General features: G+C 43.7%; 1 protein-coding gene across 1 annotated transcript in view; it reads left to right on the top strand.

Moving 5' to 3' along the window:
• TRPM1 (transient receptor potential cation channel subfamily M member 1) overlaps positions 1–24743 on the top strand; it is a 308504-nt gene extending 283761 nt beyond the window's left edge. The window contains exons 19-21 of the mRNA XM_069765815.1: positions 8746–8948; positions 9690–9822; positions 23257–24743. Of these exons, the coding sequence (XP_069621916.1) occupies positions 8746–8948; positions 9690–9822; positions 23257–24541 (1621 nt within the window). The 3' untranslated portion in view covers positions 24542–24743. The remainder of the gene's footprint in view (positions 1–8745; positions 8949–9689; positions 9823–23256) is intronic.
• The last annotated feature ends 400 nt before the right edge of the window (positions 24744–25143 follow it).

Below are 25143 nucleotides of genomic sequence, written 5' to 3'. Positions count from 1 at the left end.
CATTGTAACGTTTTTTGTCTGCGCCGAAATGGCGGTTCGCGATGGATCCGTTGCGTTCGCCATTCCATAGAATGGCCGCCTATGGGCGACGGATCCGTCACGACCGTCATTTCGGCGGATCCTTCGCCCCAATCCGCTTTTTCAATTGCGCATGCTCCAAAAAGTAGATACTTTTCCCAGACAACCCCCAAGTAACTGATCCGCCAATAAAAAAAGGATCTGTTAGAACCGTTTTCTCAACAATTGTGACGGATCCGTCGATGTCGGAGCCGACTGACGCCAAACTAAGCAAGTTACTCGGATGCAACAGCGCAGACAATGAGGAGGCAGTGGTATAATATCTTAGAATCATAGAATGTTAGAGTTGGAAGGGACCTCAAGGGTCAACGTGTCCAACACCCTGCTCAATGCAGGATTCACTAAACCATCTCAGACAAATGTCTGTCCAGTCTTTGTTTGAAGTATTTCCTTGAAGGAGAACTCACCAACTCTTGTGACAGTCTGATCCACTCATTGATCACCCTCATCGTCAAAAAGTTTTTTAATACACATACAATAATTCAAATGGGAAAAAAACAGAAGCGGCTTGTTGAACTTTCCTGATGGAGAACAACAATTACGGTAGCAGACAGTCCCAGTTTCAGCCATCCTTCTCTACGACCTTCCTTAACGTTGCCTTCAATGTTTTATTGAACCTTGCCACTACGCCGTCCATCTGTGGATTGTACACCATAATCCTGAGATGTGCAATTTGTAGGGCTTTGAACAACTTTCTTATAACCTTTGACATGAATGGAGTCCCTTGATCCTTTAGAATTTCATTAGACATACCCATTCTATAGAAGATATAGACCAACTCCCCAGCTTTACACCCAGCGAAGGAGTTTCTTAGCGGCACTGCCTCTGGGTTCCGTGTAGCATAGCCAAGGACCACCAAGATATATTGATGTCTCCTTGTGGACTTTACCAGGGGTCCCACAAAATCCATAGCTATACAATCGAATAGAACCTCAATTATGGGGAACAGTACTTAAGGGCTACGGAAGTGGGCTACTTTGGAGTTTAGCTGGCATGTGGGACAGGACCTACAATAGCTCAGCATTTCTCAGTGACAACCAGGCCTGTAGAATCTCTGGAGGACCCACTCCTGCGTCTTGTCTAACCCAGATGACCACCCAACACATGTGTATGGGCCATGTCTAACACCCTGCATCTGTAGGACTCTGACACGAGTAACTTCTCTATCACCTCACCCCTTAGCTTAGTGACTTGATATTGAGTCGCCCGCCAGGGCCGTGGGGTACCCGGTACCGGGTACGGTGTTCACAGGGGGATGTCACGGTGGCGACCCGGTCTGTGGCCCTGGGCGCCCATATAAAAGGGGAAAGTCTTGGGGTGATGTTATGGCAGCTAGATGGTATAACTTCCTACAGGTGAAGTGTATGCCCAGGGCTCCCAGGGTGTAGATGGAAGATGGTGAATGGCACAGTAAAGAACGAGTACACAGGTTTGCAGTCTTTTTACCTGGTCTACTGAAGACTTCAGGCAGCCACAGTCCAGGGTACCAGATCACAGGGCAGGCAGGGTCCGGCCAGCTTGGAAGCAAATCCAGAGTCCCCTTTACCAGGTGGAGTTAAAAGCCTTCCTCTAGCACGGTGGTGTTGTAGTCCCTTACTGCCTATGGCTTCATATAAGGTTCTCACAGTTCTTCTCTCTGTCCCCTTATAGGATAGGACAATACCTGCATGACAGGTAACTCAAGCCTTTTTACAGGGACTCTAGCACGCCCCGGGCTCTATGTGTTACTGTGTTTCAGGTGTGTGTGGCGGACAGGTAACTTGCAGTTCAGCTGTTCTGCCGGTCTCTGCTGTAAGTCGTAGAGTCCCTTACAACCTCAGTGGTCCGGCTACTGGTTATCTGCGCCTCAGAGGGAGCCAGCCTGCTCTTAGCTGGTCTCCCCTGATGCTACTCTCCTTTGCTTCGCTCTCCTTCACGCTCACTGAACAATGTTCGGCTTTCTGTATGTCTCTTTCCAGGGGCTGTAGTACTTCAAACTATATGGCCCCTTCAGACCTTCTGACACTCTATGTCGGTCTGCTCTCTTCTCTGTCTATAACTTTCTGAACTGAACTCCTTTCCCTCGAGATCAGAATGTATTTATAGGGGAGTTCACCCTAAACTAGGTTTAGAGCTCCCCTTTCTGGCCTGGAATGTGAACATGTTGTATGCATAGTGATTACCTGATAAAAGATATCCTTCATCGCTTCCAAATGTAACATCACTATCCCCGTGAGGAAAGCAATGCTACTGTGACAACCAGGACCCTGGGGTGCCACAATATAACAAAACCCTTTTCATGGCAAAATATGGGTACCGGGTGTCAGCCCCCGACTCTTGAGGAATAATATTAAGTACTATCACTTTTTCAAGTGCACCTTTCAGAGTTAGGTTCCTGGGTTGGGCTGTTCCAAAGTTTTTCCCGAACACCTCCAACTCAGGGTTATTGGCTTCAGGGGATGCTGCCTCATCCTCATCGGCAACAAGCATACAAAATGGAAACTTGTCAGCATGTCAGGCGATGAGATTTCTTTAGCGATGACCTGGTTATCACCTGGGCAACTAGGGGACCCCGCTTTCCCCATGTCCCATCTCAGAACAGAGTAAAGTTGCATTCTATTATCACTGGAGGCAATAAGCCCTTGACAACTCCTACTTCATGGGACGCGGTAGCACAGTTCGTGTTTGTTGATCTGATGCCCACCACCTTCCCAGGGACCAGCTGATGAGGAAGTATGTTCCTGACTTGGGTTACCAAAGTCCCTGAGTCCAACAGATCAGTCACTTGCACTCTGTTTACAGCTACTGGGCATGCCTGGGGCCCCTTGATGGAATGAGAGACAGCACTGTAGGTGGGGAAGGCAAAATATGAGCATTGCCGTCCTATGCTGCAGTCTATTGGCTCAGAGGTCATGGGGAAATGGGTGGCTATATGACCCTTGGCGTAACACCTCCCAACACACAACGGTATTATATTGAACCCTTGAAAGTAACTCAGATGCCTCCTAGATGAGGTTTTAGTCCCTTTCTTGTGGGTAGCACAGTATGGTAACTATAAGGCATCTTAGCTCCCCAATGAACTCTGGACCACCTGGCATATTTCCACCAGATCACCAGCATTCTTGGGATCTCCCTGGGCCACCCAGCACTGGATCAGCTTTCTAAGAGATTGAATGAACCAGTCCATCACTAGAAGAAGTCACATTCTGCAGCTATTTTTCACCAAGTGCAGAAGATGAAACATCTAGGATGGGGGATGTTTATCCCTGCGATAGACCCAGTGGTGCACCTGCTGAGCTCTGACTGGCAGGGCTACTCCCAACCTAGCCAAAATCAACACCTTGAATTTACTATATAGTTCTTGGCGTCTTGCAGTCACGTCATAATAAACTTCATGATGTTTCCCATTCTGATATGGCACCAGAACCTCTGCCCACCGCTCTGGAGGCAGCCTCTCTTGGTCTGCCACCCTCTCGACCACAGTCAGGAATGCCTCAGCGTCATCACCTGGAGTCATTTTCTGTAACTCCCCTCTTATGTCTTTCTCAGGTGGGTATCATCACTTCGGTTTGGGGGTAGTGCGGTTTGCCTGTTGCGGACAGCCTCTGCCAGGTGTTCCATCTGTTATTGGTGCCGCTGCTGTTGCTGCACCTGGAACTGCTGCATCAGGAGTTTGTTGGGCTCCTGCTGCAGGATATTAACCTGAACCAGTTGTTTATTCAGTTCAGCGTGTGTCCGAACAGCTGAAACTGCATTTACCCAAGACATACAGTCTTTCCAGCTGTCACCTGTGCTCCTTGGGATTCACTGTCTGCATTCAGTGAACCAATTGTGAGGATTCACTCACTTTCAAGCAGTAGCGTTCACATTGGAAGGCAATGTGGTCAGGTCCAAAACAGCTGAAGCTTATTATCCACATAAACTTCTAGGTAAAGTCAAGACAAAACAGTCTCTTCTTGGCATAAAAAGTATAACAAAACCAAAACAGAAAATAAACAGTCCATATATAGCACGGGCTCACTGGTTTAGATGTCAGTCCTTCACTCAGCGTCTAGCAGAGACTGAGTCATACAAGCAAGGTATTTTCATCTTGCATGTACCAAACTATGTGAGACAGCCTGGCTACTTTTATAGACCATACCACACCTAATGGTTGAGTTACAGGAGCAGCCAGTCTCACCCATCTCTTTCTGACTGCTCGTATAAACCAACCCTTGCTATGCCTTATTAACCCTCTTAGCACTAGCACTACTTATGACGGAGCCTGTTTTCCAGTCTTTACATCATAGAGGCTAAATACCTCGGTAACACACATCTCCTCAGTAGCACATGACTCCCCTAGACCAAACTGTCCATCTGCAAACCTACAGGTACTAACGGGGTTACAATTATAATGTATAAACTATCCAAAGAATAGGTGATAAGTGTCTTATGTTTGTGGGGGACTCTGATGGGACTTCCACCACATCAGAGAATATGTTCCCATTTGAATATTTTGGTGTTTGCGTTCTGCCTTCCATTTATTGTCTATGGGACTCTATTCAAATTGGAACACATGATTCTATAGACTTGACTCTATTCAAATGGAGACTCATGATCCTATAGACTTGAGGAGTTTACTAACCCAGATTGCTTTTTTTTTACATTTGATCTGACTAAATAATTTGTCAGATTTCACATTGCACAAGTCATCAGGAACTGTCCTAAAGTGTATCTAAGTCATGAAGCCCTGGTGTACAAGGGAAGGTTTCAGTCCACCAAACACATATATACACTATACAGAGGCTGAAACCAGTATTGAACACATCACCAATTTTCTAGGTAATTATGATTCTATGATTCCGATGGTGCCAATGACAAGAAATTCTCATCAGATGTCAGTAACAACCCATTAAATGCACATAGACAAATAAATCAAACCAAAGATGTCATAAATTAAGTTATGAGAAATAACGAGAAATGACACAGGGAAAAAGTATTGAACACATGCAGAAAGAGAGGTGCAAAAAGCCATAGAAAGTCATGACACTAGCTGAGAACTATCAGTAAATAGCAATCAATTCTGCCACTTAGTGAAAAATAATGTCAGCTTGTTCAACTGATGGCCTAAACAAAGGTGTCTCATTACCAAGGTGCCACACAAGAAACATCTCACAATGGGTAAAACCAGTGATGAATCTCAAGACCTTCACAACCTTATTGTTGCGAAACATATTGATGGTATTGGTAACAGAAGAATTTCAAAACTCCTGAAGGTTCCAGTGATCACTGTTGAGGCCATAAACCTACCACGAACAGATGATCCATGTAGATTTTAGACGGAAGATTGAAAAGAATTATCAGAAGAATTGTACAAGAGCCAAGGACTACCTGTGGAAAGCTAACAACATTTAGACAAGCCTGTGAAATACTGGGATAATAGAGTCTGGTCCGATGAGATCAAAATTGAGCTCTTTGGATACTATAATACACACTATGGATGAAGACCAAAAGGCACTGCAGAAACTCCATACCAACAGTGAAGTTTGGAGGGGCGAACATCATGGTGTGGGGTTGTTTTTCAGCATATGGCACTGGCAAACTCTAAATTGGTCTCAGAGAAAGAAAATAAAGCTGCTGCAATGGCCCAGCTAATAATCTGACCTGAAACCAATAGAACATTTATGGAAGGAACTAAAGCTCAGAGTTCATAAAAATAGCCCATACAATCTTCAGGATTTGAAGAGTGTTTGTGTGGAAGAATGGGCCAAAATCCCACCTGAGCATTGCATGCAATTAGTTTCTCCATACAGGGGGTGTTTTGAAGCTGTCATCACTAACAAAGGCTTTTGTGTGAAGTGTTAAATATATTTTAGTAAGCGCGTTCAATACTTCCCTGTGTCATTTCTCATTATTATACTTTACTTAAATTAAAGACATCTATGGTTTGATTAATTTGACTGTGTGGATTGGATGTTACAGAAAAGTCATGTCAATAGCACTTTTAGAAATATATTCACTTAGAAAATTTGTGATGTGTTCAATACTTAAAGGGGTTGTTCAGTACTCCAGAGACTCCAGTTCAAAACCCTTACAATAACATACAAAGCCATCCACAGCCTGTGTCCTCCATACATCTGTGACATGGTCTCCCGGTACTTACCTACACGCAACCTACGATCCTCTCAAGATCTCCTTCTCTACTCCCCTCTCATCTCTTCTTCCCACCACCGCATCCAAGACTTCTCCCGTGCTTCCCCCATACTCTGGAACTCTCTACCCCAACACATCAGAATTTCGCCTACCATTGAAACCTTCAAAAAGAACCTGAAGACTCACCTCTTCCGACAAGCCTACAGCCTGCAGTGATCTTCAACCTACTGAACCGCCACACAACCAGCTCTACCCTCTCCTTATGTACCTCTGTGCCTTGTTTTTTGCTCATGTTTAATGTATTTGTCTATATTTGCCCCCTTTTTCACATGTAAAGCGCCATGGAATAAATTGCCCTATAAAAATGTATAATAATAATAATAATAATAATACTAGGACAACTCTTTCTCATACCCCACACTTGGCTCTGATAAAATAAAAAAGCTCATACTCACCTCCTGTGCCGGCATCATTCCAGCAGGGTCGGCACTTGTTCTCCCCGATGCTGTCCTGCAGTGTTGTGACACGTGACCCCGGCGCCCATTCAGCTCTGGCGTCACTGTCCCCACCTTTGGACAAATTGCACATGAACATGAAGTCAGAGATCAGCGGCAGCCTGATCTACCTCTTCATGTACAATTTGTCCGAAGGCGGGGACGGGGATTGGGCACAAGGGACATGTGTGACAACAACTACATGGGAATACATTTCAAAAACCTGACCTGCACATCCAAACATAGACTGAGTGTGAACAGGTGCTGAACCCAGAGTCGCCAACTCGTATATAGTTAAATAAATAGGGCAGCACACTGCAGCGCCAAAACATGCAAACTTGAAAAAACGAAATTTGAACTGCATTACTGCACTAGAAATATGAAAAATGAGAGCTTTTAGCGCACAAAAATGGCCAATTTTATGTGTACCTCGTAGCCACGTTAAGGCATCTCTCTTATACGAGGTCCTACGTTTGACCTACCACACTGAGAATAAACGTCTCCATCTGAATGGGTACATGTAAAAACCTCTTTAAGGTTTTAAGAGGTTTTTACATGTACCCATTCAGATGGAGACGTTTATTCTCAGTGAGGTAGGTCAAACATAGGACCTCGTATAAGAGAGATGCCTTAACGTGGCTACGAGGTACACATAAAATTGGCCATTTTTGTGCGCTAAAAGCTCTCATTTTTCATATTTCTAGTGCAGTAATGCAGTTCAAATTTCGTTTTTTCAAGTTTGCATGTTTTGGCGCTGCAGTGTGCTGCCCTATTTATTTAACAACTACATGGGAGCCCTGGGGAGAGCGAGTGCCAACACCACAGGACCGGAGCCAACATGGGAGATGAGTATAAGCTTTTTTTATTTTATCGGGCCAAGCGTGGGGTATGAGAAGGAGTTGTCTAAGTAGTGGTCAACTTCTTTAATTTACCTTTTGTATGTAGAAATGTAGAAAAGTATTGGGACCCTTCTATCAATCAATGGTTTCAGGTTTTTCATTCAGTCCATTGCCAAAAATATATAACATCAAGCAAGTAGCCTTGCTATCTGCCTTTACAAAGAATGGATAGTTCTAAAGACTCACTGAATTTGACCATGGTTCTGTAATAGACTGCCAAAATTGTAACAAGTCAATTGAATTAATCAATTCTAAATTATTTACTATCAACTATAAGCAGTATTAGTGAAGGATGGAAGCATATAGGAAGCACAGCAGCTTAACCGTAAAGTTACAGAGCTGGATTGCCAAGTGCTGTGACGCATAGTGTATAAAAGTCACCAATGCTATGCTGACTTAATAACTGCACAAATCCAGACCTCTTCAGGCATTGACACCATGACAAAAATTGTGTACCAGGAGCTTCATGGCATGGCGCACCATGGTCAAGTAGCTGCATGCAAGCCTTATGTCACCAAACACAATGCCAAGCTTTGAATGGAGTGATGTAAAAGACACTGCCACCGGCCTCTGGGGCAATGTTCTGTGAAATTAGGAATAACGCTTCAATATATGACAGGAAGTTAAGGAGTAAACCTGAACAGTAAAGTTTGGGGTCCATACCAAACACCTTCTTTTTGGCACCCCAAACATCGGCTGTTTCCCATGCTGTCACACGAAACATCCGCGACTCTAAAATGATACCTGGGGTAATGAGATCCGCCTTGTGGTGTTTGTGTAATCAGTGTTAGAAATTTTCAGTTAATGAGATGCCCGTGCTCTGGGGTGGGACTGTAGTCTTTTTTTCCTGCTCTAAGTCAGTAGCTCTTCTGAAAGAAAGTGCAACATTCCCACAGACACCTCAAAAATCTTGTAGAATGCCTCCCCAGAAGAATGAAAGCTGTTATAGCTTCATAGAGGTGACCAACTCCATATCAGAACTTATGAGTCATAACGGTATGTTGCAAAAGCTCCTATAGGTGTAATTCATAGAGGTTCTTAATACTTTAGTCCATACACTGTGTATAAATGTCAGTTCTTCAATTACTGTTTTAAAATAATGTTATCCATAAAGTCAGCTATGTAGAATGATGTTTATGAATATTTTCATTCATTATTTTCAGCAATACATTTTTTGAAGTAAAATCAATTTCAAACCAGGTGTGGAAGTTCCAGCGTTACCAGCTTATTATGACTTTTAATGACCGACCCGTTTTGCCACCTCCAATGATAATCTTCAGCCACATGTACATCATTTTAAAGCGCCTATGTTGCCGCTGCAGAAAGATGCAAGAAGGAGATCAGGATGAGCGAGATCGAGGGCTGAGTAAGTTGGAAAGCCTTCCACATGATTACGACCATGCTTTCTGTGTCCTCCTTTTTTATTATGGAATTGTTATTATGGTTTCAGCACATTAGGGATACATTTGATACAATAAAAAGTTTTCCAATTTACAATCCTTTCTGATTCCCTGCCATCCTGGATACATGCTTAGTATCATTCAATAGGAGGCATAATTGTTTACACTCAGTAGATAGACATGTGACTTTTTTCCTTTTTGTCTCACTGTTTGCACATTTCTATTGGTCATGTCGTGTGTTATTTTATTTGTTTTTTATTTGTCTAATTGTAAAGAGCTGTAAAATATGTTGGTGCTATATAAATAAAACATACAGTAGTTGTTATTATATCGCATGGACAACTTAAATTTTTCTTTTGGCAGAATATGGAAGGAAATTGTGCTTGGAATAAAGTTGACGAAATCAATATAATCCATAGATCTTGAACACCTTTGTAATCAAATGGTTCCTTGATTTAAGAGTGTATTAAGCCATAAATGTAGAATTTTCTAGAAGAAATCAGCTTCTGTATTTTTTTACACCAATGGCCCACCAAATGCCAGGGACATGACTCACAATGTAACCGAACCAATCTACAGCAACTCTAATGCGCATCTCTAGCAAAATCTGACCATGGCCAACCGAATCACTGAGGCCTACGTCACATAAGCAGAAGGCGTCAAACACTTTACCTACTAATACAGAAATTGTGCTTTTAACCTTGTAGAACTGTTTCTGAATGAGGAGGAACTGAAGAAACTCTATGAGTTTGAAGAACAATGTGTAGAAGAATATTTCCAAGAGAAGGAAGATGAGCAGCAGTCCTCTAACGACGAGCGGATTCGGGTAACCTCCGAAAGGTATTGACACAGACACCTTTTTGCCATCACCAACATTTTTTTCTAACCCCTAAGGATTTCTTGTGTTTCTTGAAGTTACAGACCAGAGATCTGTGGCTAGATCCGTCAGCTATTTTAATGGCAACATGCCCACTACTGTCAGGTTCAGTGGTGCCATAGAGACCTGTGAAAATCCAAATGATCAAATACAAGAGTTTTCACAGCAACTCCTTGACAATTCTCTTCCTGACAGATATCAGAACAGTATAATTATTGTTCCTTTTATATACAGCCCTCATCATTATAAAACATGGAAAGCATTGTACTACGTTAAGGGAATAGTCTGGGAGTTTAAAAAATGTAATTAACGGGAAAAAAAACAACAAATTATTTCTTAAAGTGAATCCATAAGCAGGATGTTGCTATGCAATCTGACAGCACCATGATGTTGGAACATAGACTCTAATTCCAGTGATGTGTCACTTAGTTTAATAGGTGCAGTGGTTGTGATAAGAGTCACAGTTTTCACTGCTACAGATCTAGCAGAGCTCAGTTCTTGAGCTGTGTATTGTCTTCACCCATACTCCGCAGTTTTCTGTGTAAATTGTATAGTGACAGAGAGCTGCTAATCAGTGCTGGGGATGGGGCTGGACTAGGTGGCAAGAGGCCAGTTGTCCTGCAGTGATAATCTCCTGCTGATAAAGCACTATTGAAACAGTAAAACACAACCCAGTAAGTGACATCGCTGTAGTCAGGGTCTCTGCTCCTACAGTATTGTTTTCTCAGATTACATAGCTAAAACCTGGTGACAAATTCCCTTTAACTCTAGTGCTCCCCATTGGATTTTATCTATTTCAATGCAGCAATAACAGGATTTTCATCCAGATGAATGCTGCAGCCAATCATTAGGCTCAGCAGTAATTGTAGCATATACCACAAACGGCCGCTTGATGCAGCAATGGTGTGGACAGCAAGTTATTGCTGCAGGAAAAGGAACAAAGCCTATGAGCACTGCTGGAGAACTGGCACTGGAGCAGCAGGGGATTTAAAGGGGTTTTCCCTCGAACAAAGTACATTTTAATCAATACATCTTGGAATAATAATAACTTCCACAATTGGATATGATTAAAAAAATATTCGTGTGCTAAGATAACCTTATAAATGTGTCCCTGCTGTGTACTGTGTAATGGATGTGTCTGACCGTTCAGGGGCATGGTCTGATGAAACCACATCTCCTGAACAGGGGAGGAAGCAAAAGAATATACAGGCATTACAGCATGGGAAACGCAGTTTGGTTCTTTCTGTGAGGAAAAACATTTTCATCCCTGTTTTTAAGGAATGTTTTACCTCACAAAAAGAATCAGCTGTGATCCTCTGCTGTAGTGTCAGTATACTCTTTTGCTTCCTCCCCTGCCAAGGAGCTGTGGTATGATCAGGCCATGTTCCTGCATGGTCAGACACAGCCATTACACAGTACACAGAAGGGGCACATTTATAAAATTATCTCAACACGATGCCCCCTGAGGAAGGAAGCTCTCACTTCCGAAACGCGCGTCGGGGAGGGCGGGAGTGCCAGTGTGTGACCCTGCTGTATTTATAGGTATGTTGTGTGAGACACGGCCACGGTGCATTATGTCCTGCTTGTATTTACATGTATGATCATGTGCTGTCTCCCAGGTTGTTTCACATACGGCCCTTCCGCCTATCTTTTTGTGGGAAGATCTGTCACCCTTTTATCATCTGTCCTGTCTGTTGGTCTCTATGTGAATATTTAATAAACTTTTGTATCTGACCTTGATACTAGTTTCTGGACGTTTTTACACTGAACTTTTCTTGCGGTGCTCGTTCAGGGGCATGGTCTGATGAAACCACATCTCCTGGACAGGGGAGGAAGCAAAAGAATATACAGGCATTACAGCATGGGAAACGCAGTTTGGTTCTTTCTGTGAGGAAAAACATTTTCATCCCTGTTTTTAAGGAATGTTTTACCTCACAAAAAGAATCAGCTGTGATCCTCTGCTGTAGTGTCAGTATACTCTTTTGCTTCCTCCCCTGCCAAGGAGCTGTGGTATGATCAGACCATGTTCCTGCATGGTCAGACACAGCCATTACACAGTACACAGAAGGGGCACATTTATAAAATTATCTCAACACGGAAACATTATTTTTAATCACATCCAATTGTGGAAATTATTATTATTCAAAGATCTGTTATGTAAAATGTTGATTAAAATTAACTTTGTTCGTGGGGAAAACCCCTTTAACCCCTTTCTGACATTGGACGTACTATTCCGTCCATGTGGGGTGGGCCCTAATTCCCAAAGGACGGAATAGTACGTCCAGCGCAATCAGCCGCGCCCACGTGGGGAGCGCGGCCGATCGCGGCCGGGTGTCAGCTGCCTATCGCAGCTGACATCCGTCACTATGTGCCAGGAGCGGTCCCGGACCACCCCCGGCACATTAACTCCCGGCACACCGCAATCAAACATGATCGCGGTGTGTCGGCGGTATAGGGAAGCATCGCGCAGAGAGGGGGCTCCCTGCGGGCTTCCCTGAGACCCCCGCAGCAACGCGATGTGATCACATTGCTGCGAGGGTTATTTACCTCCTCCTCCTCCTTGCAGGCCTGGATCCAAGATGGCCACGGCATTCGGGTCCTGCAGGGAGGTGGCTTCACTGCGCCTGCTCAGAGCAGGCGCCGGGAAGCTTAAGAGAAGTGCACGTCAGATCGCTGATCTGACACAGTGCACAGCAAAGTGTCAGATCAGCGATCTTACACTATAACATGATGCCCTCCCCCCTGCTCCCCCCCCCCCCCCCCCGGGCAATGTTATAGCGTAAAAAAAATATATTCCAATGTGTAAAAAAAATAAAATATATTGTTCCTATAAATACATTTCTTTATCTAAATAAAAAAACAATAAAAGTACACATATTTAGTATTGCCACGTCCGTAACGACCCCACCTATAAAACTATATCACTAGTTAACCCCTTCAGTGAACACCGTAAAAAATAAAAAAAAGAGGCAAAAAACAGCGCTTTATTCTCATACCGCCAAACAAAAAGTGGAATAACACGCGATCAAAAAGACAGATATAAATAACCATGATATCACTGAAAACGTCATCTTGTCCCGCAAAAAACGAGCCACCATACAGCATCATCAGCAAAAAAATAAAAAAGTTATAGTCCTCAGAATAAAGCGATGCAAAAATTATTATTTTTTCTATAAAATAGTTTTTAACGTATAAAAGCGCCAAAACATAAAAAATGATATAAATGAGGTATCGCTGTAATCGTACTGACCCGAAGAATAAAACTGCTTTATCAATTTTACCAAACGCGGAACGGTATAAACGCCTCCACCAAAAGAAATTCATGAATAGCTGGTTTTTGGTCATTCATCCTCACAAAAATCGGAATAAAAAGCGATCAAAAAATGTCACGTGCCCGAAAATGTTACCAATAAAAATGTCAACTCGTCCCGCAAAAAACAAGACCTCACATGACTCTGTGGACTCAAATATGGAAAAATTATAGCTTTCAAAATGTGGTAACGCAAAAAATATTTTTTGCAATAAAAAGCGTCTTTCAGTGTGTGACGGCTGCCAATCATAAAAACCCGCTAAAAAACCCGCTATAAAAGTAAATCAAACCCCCCTTCATCACCCCCTTATTTAGGGAAAAATTAAAAAAATGTATTTATTTCCATTTTCCCATTAGGGCTAGGGTTAGGGTTAGGGCTAGGGTTAGGGCTAGGGTAAGGGCTAGGGTTAGGGTTAGGGCTAGGGTTAGGGCTAAGGTTAGGGCTAAGGTTAGGGCTAGGGTTAGGGCTAGGGTTAGGGCTAGGGTTAGCAGAGGCGTAGCTAGAGCTTTTGCCGCCCGGGGCTGTTCCCGAGCTTGGCGCCCCCCCCCCCCCCCCCAGCAGGAATAAGACCTCAGATGGAGAAGTTAAATTGTTTCGCCGGTGAATGTTACCATCACATGATCGGGACTGCAAAAAAAAAAAACAAGTTCTGCTTACCTGACCGCGCTCCTGCTCTTTCCACGCAGCTGAAACGTGCACTCGCCGGCGACTGACAATGATGTCAGACGCCGGCGACATGCACACTGGGACTGACGTCAGCTGCCAGCCTCAGATTGGCTGGCGGCTGTTAACTATTGACGTGCGGGCGCGGGCCCGCACGTCAATAGCGTTAAACAGCTGCAGCGCCGGCCCAGTGACCCACCCCCAGGGCTGGCTCCAGATTTTTGAGGGCCCGGGCAAAAGAGTCTCAGTGGGTCCCCCCTTTAACACATACCACGATTCATGATGCCCAGATACGGCAGAGAAATCTAGGTATAGTACAATGCCAGATTTCACTTCTAACATGAGTGACAGCTATTGTAAATTCTACAGTGTATATATACAGGACAGGAGGAGTGGTACTGTGCAGTGTATATATACAGGACAGGAGGAGTGGTACTGTGCAGTGTATATATATATACAGGGCAGAGGAGTAGTACTGTGCAGTGTATATATACAGGGGAGTGATGGTACTGTGCAGTGTATATATACAGGGCAGAGGAGTAGTACTGTGCAGTGTATATATACAGTGGAGTGATGGAGTGATGGTACTGTGCAGTGTATATATACAGGGCAGAGGAGTAGTACTGTGCAGTGTATATATACAGGAGGAGTGGTACTGTGCAGTGTATATATACAGGACAGGAGGAGCAGTACTGTGCAGTGTATATATACAGGAGGAGTGGTACTGTGCAGTGTATATATACAGGACAGGAGGAGTGGTACTGTGCAGGGTATATATACAGGACAGGAGGAGCAGTACTGTGCAGTGTATATATACAGGACAGGAGGAGTGGTACTGTGCAGTGTATATATACAGGAGGAGTGGTACTGTGCAGTGTATATATACAGGGGAGTGATGGTACTGTGCAGTGTATATATACAGGACAGGAGGAGCGGTACTGTGCAGTGTATATATACAGGAGGAGTGGTACTGTGCAGTGTATATATACAGGGCAGTGGTACAGTGCAGTGTATATATACAGGGCAGTGGTACAGTGCAGTGTATATATACAGGGCAGTGGTACAGTGCAGTGTATATATACAGGGCAGTGGTACAGTGCAGTGTATATATACAGGGCAGTGGTACAGTGCGGTGTATATATACAGGGCAGTGGTACAGTGCCGTGTATATATACAGGGCAGTGGTACAGTGCAGTGTATATATACAGGGCAGTGGTACAGTGCAGTGTATATATACAGGGCAGTGGTACTGTGCAGTGTATATATACAGGGCAGTGGTACTGTGCAGTGTATATATACAGGGCAGTGGTACAGTGCAGTGTATATATACAGGGGAGTGATGGTACTGTGCAGTGTATATATTTCAGCAGCCGCCCAGGCCCCCAGCACCTGTCCTGTATATATATTATATATATACTGTCATGCAGGCTGTACAGATAATAATAATAATAATAATAATTTTATTTATATAGCGCCAACATATTCCGCAGCGCTTTACAAATTATAGAGGGGACTTGTACAGACAATAGACATTACAGCATAACAGAAATACAGTTCAAAACAGATACCAGGAGGAGTGAGGGCCCTGCTCGCAAGCTTACAAACTATGGGGAAAAGGGGAGACACGAGAGGTGGATGGTAACAATTGCTTTAGTTATTCGGACCAGCTATAGTGTAAGGCTCAGGTGTTCATGTAAAGCTGCATGAACCAGTTACCTGCCTAAGTATGTAGCAGTACAGACACAGAGGGCTAATACTGCATAAAGTGTATGAGAACATGATGCGAGGAACCTTTTTTTTTTTTTTTTTTTTTTTTTATTATAAATAGGCCACACAGGGATCGTTAGGTTAATGCATTGAGGCGGTAGGCCAGTCTGAACAAATGAGTTTTTAGGGCACGCTTAAAACTGTGGGGATTGGGGATTAATCGTATTAACCTAGGTAGTGCATTCCAAAGAATCGGCGCAGCACGTGTAAAGTCTTGGAGACGGGAGTGGGAGGTTCTGATTATTGAGGATGCTAACCTGAGGTCATTAGCGGAGCGGAGGGCACGGGTAGGGTGGTAGACTGATACCAGGGAGGAGATGTAGGGTGGTGCTGAGCCATGGAGTGCTTTGTGGATGAGGGTAGTAGTTTTGTACTGGATTCTGGAGTGGATGGGTAGCCAGTGTAATGACTGGCACAGGGTAGAGGCATCGGTGTAACGGTTGGTGAGGAATATGATTCTGGCTGCAGCATTCAGGACAGATTGGAGCGGGGAGAGTTTTGCAAGAGGGAGACCGATTAGTAGAGAGTTACAATAGTCCAGACGAGAATGAATAAGTGAAACAGTCAGAGTTTTTGCAGAGTCGAAATTAAGAAAAGGGCGAATTCTAGAAATGTTTTTGAGATGCAGGTAAGAAGAGCGAGCCAGTGATCGGATGTAGGGGGTGAATGAAAGGTCAGAATCAAGGATGACCCCAAGGCAGCGGGCATGTTGCTTTGGAGTAATGGTGGAACCGCACACGGAGATGGCAATGTCAGGCAAAGGTAGGTTAGTAGAGGGAGAGAACACGAGGAGTTCAGTTTTTGACAGGTTTAGTTTCAGATAGAGGGAGGACATGATGTTAGAGACAGCGGTAAGACAATCACTGGTGTTTTCTAAAAAGGTCGGTGTGATATCGGGAGCAGAAGTGTATAATTGGGTGTCGTCAGCATAGAGATGGTACTGGAAACCAAATCTACTGATTGTTTGTCCAATAGGGGCAGTATACAACGAGAAGAGTAGGGGGCCTAGGACTGATCCTTGAGGAACCCCAACAGTAAGGGGAAGGTGAGAGGAGGAGGAACCAGCAAAACATACAGTGAAGGATCGGTCAGAGAGATAGGAGGAGAACCAGGAGAGAACGGTGTCCTTGAGGCCGATGGAGCGGAGCATAGTGAGGAGGAGCTGATGATCCACAGTGTCGAATGCTGTAGAGAGATCCAAGAGAATTAGCATGGAGTAGTGACCATTAGATTTAGCTGTTAGTAGGTCATTAGAGACTTTAATGAGGGCAGTTTCAGTAGAGTGTAAAGAGCGGAAGCCAGATTGAAGAGGGTCGAGAAGAGAGTTATCTGAGAGATAGCGGGTAAGACGGGAGTGGACCAGGCGTTCGAGGAGTTTAGAGATGAAGGGAAGATTAGAGACAGGTCTATAATTAGCGGCACAGTTTTGATCGAGGGATGGTTTTTTAAGTAATGGATGTATGATGGCATGCTTAAATGAGGAGGGAAAAATACCGGAAGTGAGGGAAAGGTTGAATATTTTTGTTAGGTGAGAGGTGATAGCCGGGGAAAGGGACTGGAGGAGATGTGACGGAATGGGGTCACTGGTGCAAGTGGTCGGGCGAGAAGATGCAAGGAGCCTGCTTACTTCTTCTTCTGTAACTGCTTCAAAGTCAGAGAGTGAACTAGATGCAGTGGGGGAGGGAGGACAGTGCATGGTATGAAGAGATTGGGAGATGATTTCCTGTCGAATGTGGTCAATTTTTTCTTTGAAGTAATTGGCCAGATCGTCAGCACGGAGATCCGTGGTTGGGGCCTGCTCTCTTGGGTTGAGTAGGGACTGGAACGTGTCAAAGAGACGTTTAGGGTTATTGGACAGGGAGGTGATGAGGGTGTTGAAGTAGGTTTGTTTGGAGAGGTGAAGGGCAGAATTGTATGTCTTTAGCATGAACTTATAATGGATGAAATCTTCGGGTAGATTAGATTTTCTCCACAGACGTTCTGCGCACCTGGAGCACCGCTGCAGGAAACGTGTTTGCAGCGTGTGCCACGGTTGTTGCCGTCTGTGCCGAGTTGTTTTATGTATAGGAGGAGCAGCTTCATCCAGAGCACTTTGCAGGGTTTCATTGTAATGCTTCAATGCAGAATCAGGACATGAGATGGAGGAAATAGGGGCCAATGAGGACTGCAAGTTCATCATAAGTTTCTGGGTGTTAATGGCCTGTATGTTTCTATAGGTGTGGAAAGTGGGGGTGACCTGAGCGGGATGGCAGTTCTTGATAGAGAATGAAAGAAGGTTGTGGTCAGAGAGCGGGAGAGGGGAGTTTGTGAAGTCATCCACTGAGCAAAGTCGGGAGAAGACCAAGTCAAGGGAGTTTCCATCTTCATGTGTTGGAGAGTTAGTATGCTGCGAGAGGCCAAAAGAGGAGGATAGAGATAAAAGGTGAGAAGCAGATGGGGAGAGGGGAGAGGCAATGGGGATGTTGAAATCACCCATGATAAGGGTGGGGGTGTCACAGGAGAGAAAGTGTGGAAGCCAGGTGGCAAAGTGATCCAGGAACTGATGAGAGGGGCCGGGAGGACGATACACCACCGCCACTCGCATGGAGAAGGGGACGTAGAGTCTGACCACATGGACCTCAAAGGAAGGGAAGACAAGTGAGGGTACTTGGGGGATAACTTGGAAAGTACATTTGGGTGAAAGGAGCAGACCAACGCCTCCACCTGCTCTGTTGTCTGATCTTGGGGTATGAGAAAAGTGTAGTCCACCATATGAAAGAGCAGCAGCAGCGGTGGTGTCTGACTGCTGGATCCAGGTTTCAGTAAGAGCCAGGAGATTAAGAGAATTAGAAAGGAAGAAGTCATGAATGAAGGAGAGTTTATTACACACAGAGCGAGAATTCCAAAGGGCACAATTGAAAGAGACAGCAGGCATGCAGGGAATATTAATAAGGTTAGAGGGGTTTCTGGGTGTAGCAATTGGGAGGTTTGACTGGCTATAACATGGGGGGCCGGGGTTTGGAGATATGTCTCCAGCGACTAGGAGAAGGAGGATCGAAAGAGTGAGCAGATGGTTAAGTGATTTGTGAGAGCGTCTCTTGTGTTGGATGTTGGGACTGAATGGATCTGTGCTGTTAAGCAATGTGAATAGAGCATGAGTGCTATACATAGGAGAGGCAAGGACAGAGGGGCCGATATGGATGGAGTGTAGAGAGTTAATGCGAGGGCGGTGAATGTGAGTGAATGCAGCAGCCAGAATATAGATTATACAAATAAATATGGTGAGTATTTGTGCTGATACAGTATATACACATACAGGACAGGTGCTGGGGGCCTGGGCGGCTGCTGAAGTATATATATATCAGCTGTGGCCGCCCCAGGTCACCCAGACTGTCAGAATACAAAGATACATCGCACTCACTCAGTCAGGGCGGCAAGGAAGGAGCTCCTCCAGGATCTGCATCTGTCCTAATAAGTGTTCACTTCACAGCAGCCAGGGAGGGGCGGGCGGAGGAGCAGAGCAGGAGAAGTGCTCTCTCCGCCCACAAACAAAATCACGCTGCGTTCTTAACCCCGATGTGCCTGCACTGCCTGGCCCTGCACTGAATGAAAAGATGCTTGTGCCAGCAGGGCTAGATGCCCGCCCCCCGCATTGTGCCGCCCGGGGCGGCCCGCCCCCCCCCCCCCGCACCCCCCTTCCTACGCCACTGAGGGTTAGGGTTAGGGCTAGGGTTAGGGCTAGGGTTAGGGTTGGGGCTAGGGATAAGGCTACAGTTAGGGTTGGGGCTAAAGTTAGGGTTAGGGTTGGGGCTAAAGTTAGGGTTAGGGTTTGGATTACATTTACGGTTGGGAATAAGGTTGGATTGGGGTTAGGGGTGTGTCTGGGTTAGAGGTGTGGTTAGGTTTACCAATGGGATTAGGGTTAGGGGTGTGTTTGGATTAGGGTTTCAGTTATAATTGGGGGTTTCCACTGTTTAGGCACATCAGGGGCTCTCCAAACGCGACAAACGCGACAAACGTCCGATCTCAATTCCAGCCAATTCTGCGTTGAAAAAGTAAAACAGTGCTCTTTCCCTTCCGAGCTCTCCCGTGTGCCCAAACAGGGGTTTACCCCAACATATGGGGTATCAGCATACTCAGGACAAATTGGACAACAACTTTTGGGGTCCAATTTCTCCTGTTACCCTTGGGAAAATACAAAACTGGTGGCTAAAAAATTTTGTGAGAAAAAAAGATTTTTTATTTTCACGGCTCTGCGTTATAAACTGTAGTGAAACACTTGGGGGCTCAAAGTTCTCACGACACATCTAGATAAGTTCCTTGGGGGTCTAGTTTCCAATATGGGGTCCCTTGTGGGGGGTTTCTACTGTTTAGGTACATTAGGGGCTCTGCAAACGCAATGTGACGCCTGCAGACCAATCCATCTAAGTCTGCATTCCAAATGGCGTTCCTTCCCTTCTGAGCCCTCCCATGCGCCCAAACGGTGGTTCCCCCCCCCCACATATGGGGTTTCAGCGTACTCAGGAGGACAAATTGGACAACAACTTTTGGGGTCCAATTTCTCCTGTTTCCCTTGGAAAAATACAAAACTGGGGGCTAAAAAATAATTTTTGTGAAAAAAAAATATTTTTTATTTGCACGGCTCTGCGTTATAAACTGTAGTGAAACATTTGGGGATTCAAAACTCTCACAACACATCTAGATGAGTTCCTTAGGGGGTCTACTTTCCAAAATGGTGTCACTTGTGGGGGTTTCTACTGTTTAGGTACATTAGGGTCTCTGCAAACGCAATGTGACACCTGCAGACCATTCCATCTAAGTCTGCATTCCAAATGGCGCTCCTTCTCTTCCGAGCCCTCCCATGCACCCAAACAGTGGTTTCCCCCACATATGGGGTATCAACGTACTCAGGACAAATTGGACAACAACTTTTGGTGTCCAATTTCTCCTGTTACCCTCGAGAAAATACAAAACTGGGGGCTAAAAAATAATTTTTGTGGGAAAAAAATTTTGTTTGATTTTTACGGCTCTGCATTATAAACTTCTGTGAAGCCCTTGGTGGGTCAAAGTGCTCACCACACATCTAGATAAGTTCCTTAGGGGGTGTACTTTCCAAAATGATGTCACTTGTGGGGGGTTTCAATGTTTACGCACATCAGTGGCTTTCCAAATGCAACATGGCGTCCCATCTCAATTCCTGTCAATTTTGCATTGAAAAGTCAAACGGCGCTCCTTCCCTTCCGAGCTCTCCCATGCGCCCAAACAGTGGTTTACCCCCACATATGGGTATCAGCGTACTCAGGACAAATTGTACAACAACTTTTGGGGTCAAATTTCTTCTCTTACCCTTGGGAAAATAAAAAATTGGGGGCGAAAAATTTTTGTGAAAAAAAATGATTTTTTATTTTTACGGTTCTGCATTATAAACTTCTGTGAAGCACTTGGTGGGTCAAAGTGCTCACCACACCTCTAGATAAGTTCCTTAGGGGGTCTACTTTCCAAAATGGTGTCACTTGTGGGGGGTTTCAATGTTTAGGCACATTAGGGGCTCTCCAAACGCAACATGGCGTCCCATCTCAATTCCAGTCAATTTTGCATTGAAAAGTCAAATGGCGCTCCTTCGCTTCCGAGCTCTGTCATGCGTCCAAACAGAAAAGTGGTTTACCCCCACATATGGGGTATCGGCGTACTCAGGACAAATTGTACAACAACTTTTGGGGTCCATTTTCTCCTGTTACCCTTGGTAAAATAAAACAAATTGGAGCTGAAGTAATTTTTTTGTGAAAAAAAAGTTAAATGTTCATTTTTATTTAAACATTCCAAAAATTCCTGTGAAACACCTGAAGGGTTAATAAACTTCTTGAATGTGGTTTTGAGCACCTTGAGGGGTGCAGTTTTTAGAATGTTGTCACACTTGGGTATGTTCTATCATATAGACCCCTAAAAATGACTTAAAATGAGATGTGGTCCCTAAAAAAAAATGGTGTTGTATAAATGAGAAATTGCTGGTCAACTTTTAACCCTTATAACTCCCTAACAAAAAAAATTTTGGTTACAAAATTGTGCTGATATAAAGTAGACATGTGGGAAATGTTACTCATTAAGTATTTTGTGTGATATATCTCTGTGATTTAATTGCATAAAAATTCAAAGTTGGAAAATTGCGAAATTTTCAAAATTTTCGCCAAATTTCCGTTTCTTTCACAAATAAACACAGGTAATATCAAATAAATTTTACCACTATCATGAAGTACAATATGTCCCAAGAAAACAATGTCAGAATCACTGGGATTCTTGAAGCGTTCCAGAGTTATGACCTCATAAAAGGACAGTGGTCAGAATTGTAAAAATTGGCCTGGTCCTTAACGTGCAAACTAGTCCAAAGTTCAAAAGAAGAGCAAAGTATCGCACAATCAGTCAAAATTGCCGATTCATACCCCACTGGAGAAAAGAGCAGTTATCCATACAGTGTCCGGGTGCAACCTCAGAAAATCACACGAGTTTCCATAGAAAAATATAAAAAGAAGCGAGAGCACTCACCAACTGCTGTGATCGTCCTTACTTTATTGTGGCAGTGATATACACATTAAAACAGGCGGCAGGGAAAGACAACCCCTTCTTAAACTAAATGTTCGGCCCTGATAACATAATAAAGCCTATACTCACCTCCCTTGCCGGCTCCGTTCAAGTGGTGTCAGCACTCACGGTCCTGGGGCTGTGATGCAGTGGAGTGACATGCGATGTCCGGTGCCCAATCAGAACTGGTATCACAGTCTTTGCCTTCAAACAAACTGGACATGAAGAGGAAGCCAGGGATCAGCTGATCTCTGGTTTCCTTTTCATGTTCAGTTTGTCCGAAGGCAGAGACGGTGACGCCAGCGCTGAGGGCACCAGGCATCACGTTATTCCACTGCATTACAACCTGAAGACCACAAGTGTTGACACCACTGGAACGGAGTCAGCACAGGAAGTGAGTATAGGCTTTATTATGCTATCAGGGCCGAACATTTAGTTTAAGAAAGGGTTGTCCTAGTAGTTGATAACCCCTTTAAGAGTAAACAGATAATAAAGTTCAGTCAGTCTAGCTGCTTCAGTGAATAGAAAGGATGAGGAAAAAATCAGGCGCAACTAAGGTGAAACATTAGAAAAATCGGTTCATTACTGTCAAATGGTAACACTTAGATATGTGAATTTAGCCTTAGCAGGTGAATAATGGTGAAAATTATCTATTTTCTGAAACAACACCTTACATTAATACACAGATAGCTATATCTATATATAGATAACTTTTTTATTGTTCTTTACTGACATTGAAAGAAAAAGTATGCATTCGTAACACTTGTAATCAGTACATCATTGGCATAAAGGTCTGAGATATCTAGATGAGCTGCCAAGCTGGGAGAGAAGGATGATAGTACACACACCCAGAGAAAACTATGAAGAAATGTCCAGACTACAAGCAGAAATTTCACATATTGCACTCCAGAATAAACAAATGTGAATATTTCTGCAATGGAGCCGAGACACGCAAAACAGAAAAGAGCGGCAGAATCAGGGGAGCTCAGGGATTTTTGAGCAAGTGATAGATCCTGTTCAATACAAACTACTGAAAACACATCGCCAAAGCTTAGTGAATAATTCTGTGATTTATAAAGATTTTTCTGTTTCATATTATAGGGTTGAAAACATGTCCATGAGGTTGGAAGAAGTCAATGAACGGGAACATTTCATGAAGGCTTCTCTGCAAACAGTTGATCTTCGTCTTTCCCAGCTAGAAGAACTTTCTGGTAGAATGGTGAATGCTCTTGAGAAACTTGTTGGAATAGACAAGTCTGAATTGGTTCATGTTCGATCACGGGCTTCATCAGACTGTGATGCAGCTTATCTTCTAAGACAAGGCAGTGTGAACAGTTCTGATGGCAACAGCATATATAAATACCATGCAGAGGGTGATGACATACCATGTGATGAAAGCGCAGGGTCAATGTCACCTGCATTGGGGTTACGTAAAAAAGCTTATTCTTTCGGGATGAAAACAGAGAAAGGTGAAGATGATCAAAAAGACCACTTAGTGCCAAGGCAGGCCAGTCTACGTTATGCTTCTAGCGCCAATGCTGTCACCACTAAAGACTTAAGCACACTGACTTTAGGAATTGTCTCACAAGCCAGGCCAATTTCTTGTATTGATACATGGACTCCCGAAAGTGATAAGCAACAACTGAGCAAGGAAGAGACTGGAGGAGAAACAGTTGTACAAAACGATATCATCATAAATGGCAAGTCGCTTGCAAATGTTCCCTCTTCTGACTTTGCAAACTCTCATTTAACAGTGGAAAGGACAAAACTAGAAGCTACAATATCCTACCCATTAGAAAAATCAATAGCTGCAAAATATTATCCTGGTCAGTCATATAACACCTGTCAAACAACTATGACAAAATCTAGAAGTTTTATATTTACCCAGGCTGGTAAACTAGTGGGTGGCGTTAATAACTGGACAACAGAGTATAGCACAATTATGGACCAGATTTGTCCACCTGCAGTAGAAGATTGGGCCAACCAGCTCAGTTACCAAGATGCATCTCCCAAGGGAACTCCAGAACCTCCCAGCATTGTGTCAGAAGCTGAGATTCAGGCTGAGCTTAAACCACTGTTAACAGATACAGAAGATGAAAGTGACATCGGAGAAATAGGAAACAGTGCCTCCTTCCCTTGTACACTTTTCACTGAAAGGACAGATACAGAAAACTTACTCTCTGTAAAGTCAGAAAAGAATTTTGACTTTGCTTCTCCTAGATCCAAGAGTTTACACAGTCATTCTAGAAAGGCACGATCCTTAATGGATAGACTAGAAAGACCCGGACATGCCAGTAGCGTCATGAACATTGTAGTGGCCTGTGGGAGTGCCACAGAGGACTCAAAAAAGACGAAAGAAAGTACATCAACAGAAACAGAGTGTTAATGTGAATATATTGTAAACTGCTTAGTAAAAAAGGGAGACACCAATCACAATGATTTATTATGATTCACACCTACCTTCAAAAAAAATATATATATGTCTTTCAGACAATATGTGCAATCCTATTGGAAGAACAGACTGTTAAGAGGTTTATACTTCAAGTTCTAATGTTTTAGTTTGAATGAATGAATGAATGAATGAATGAATGAATGAATGAATGAATGAATGAATACCACTTAATACAAGAGATTTACTACCTCTTTTTACTTAGGCATTTTAAATATTGTTAGTACTTATAACATTAGCTATTGCTTATCCCAATAATTTCTTGTAGTCTGCCAGAAAATACTATAGATTGCAATGTTAATAATAAATTCATTGAATTTAACAAATACACATTATAATATAATCCATAAAAGTGTGGACTCACATGGATGTAATCAACATTCAGCTATTAAAGGGATTTTCAACTTTTCCTATCTATTGGTCAGGGCGATGTCAGAATAGTAAAATAAGACGATAGTCACCCTTCCTGGTGTCCAGTGCCATCTCTCCACCACTGCTCCAGTCTGTGTATTGGTTGCAGTGGTGATGTCACCATAACT

This window comes from Ranitomeya imitator, chromosome 4 (assembly GCF_032444005.1).
Source record: "Ranitomeya imitator isolate aRanImi1 chromosome 4, aRanImi1.pri, whole genome shotgun sequence".
Lineage (NCBI taxonomy): Eukaryota > Metazoa > Chordata > Amphibia > Anura > Dendrobatidae > Ranitomeya > Ranitomeya imitator.
The sequence above is the reverse complement of the archived record's forward strand: the minus strand, read 5'-3'. Positions and strand labels throughout refer to the sequence as shown.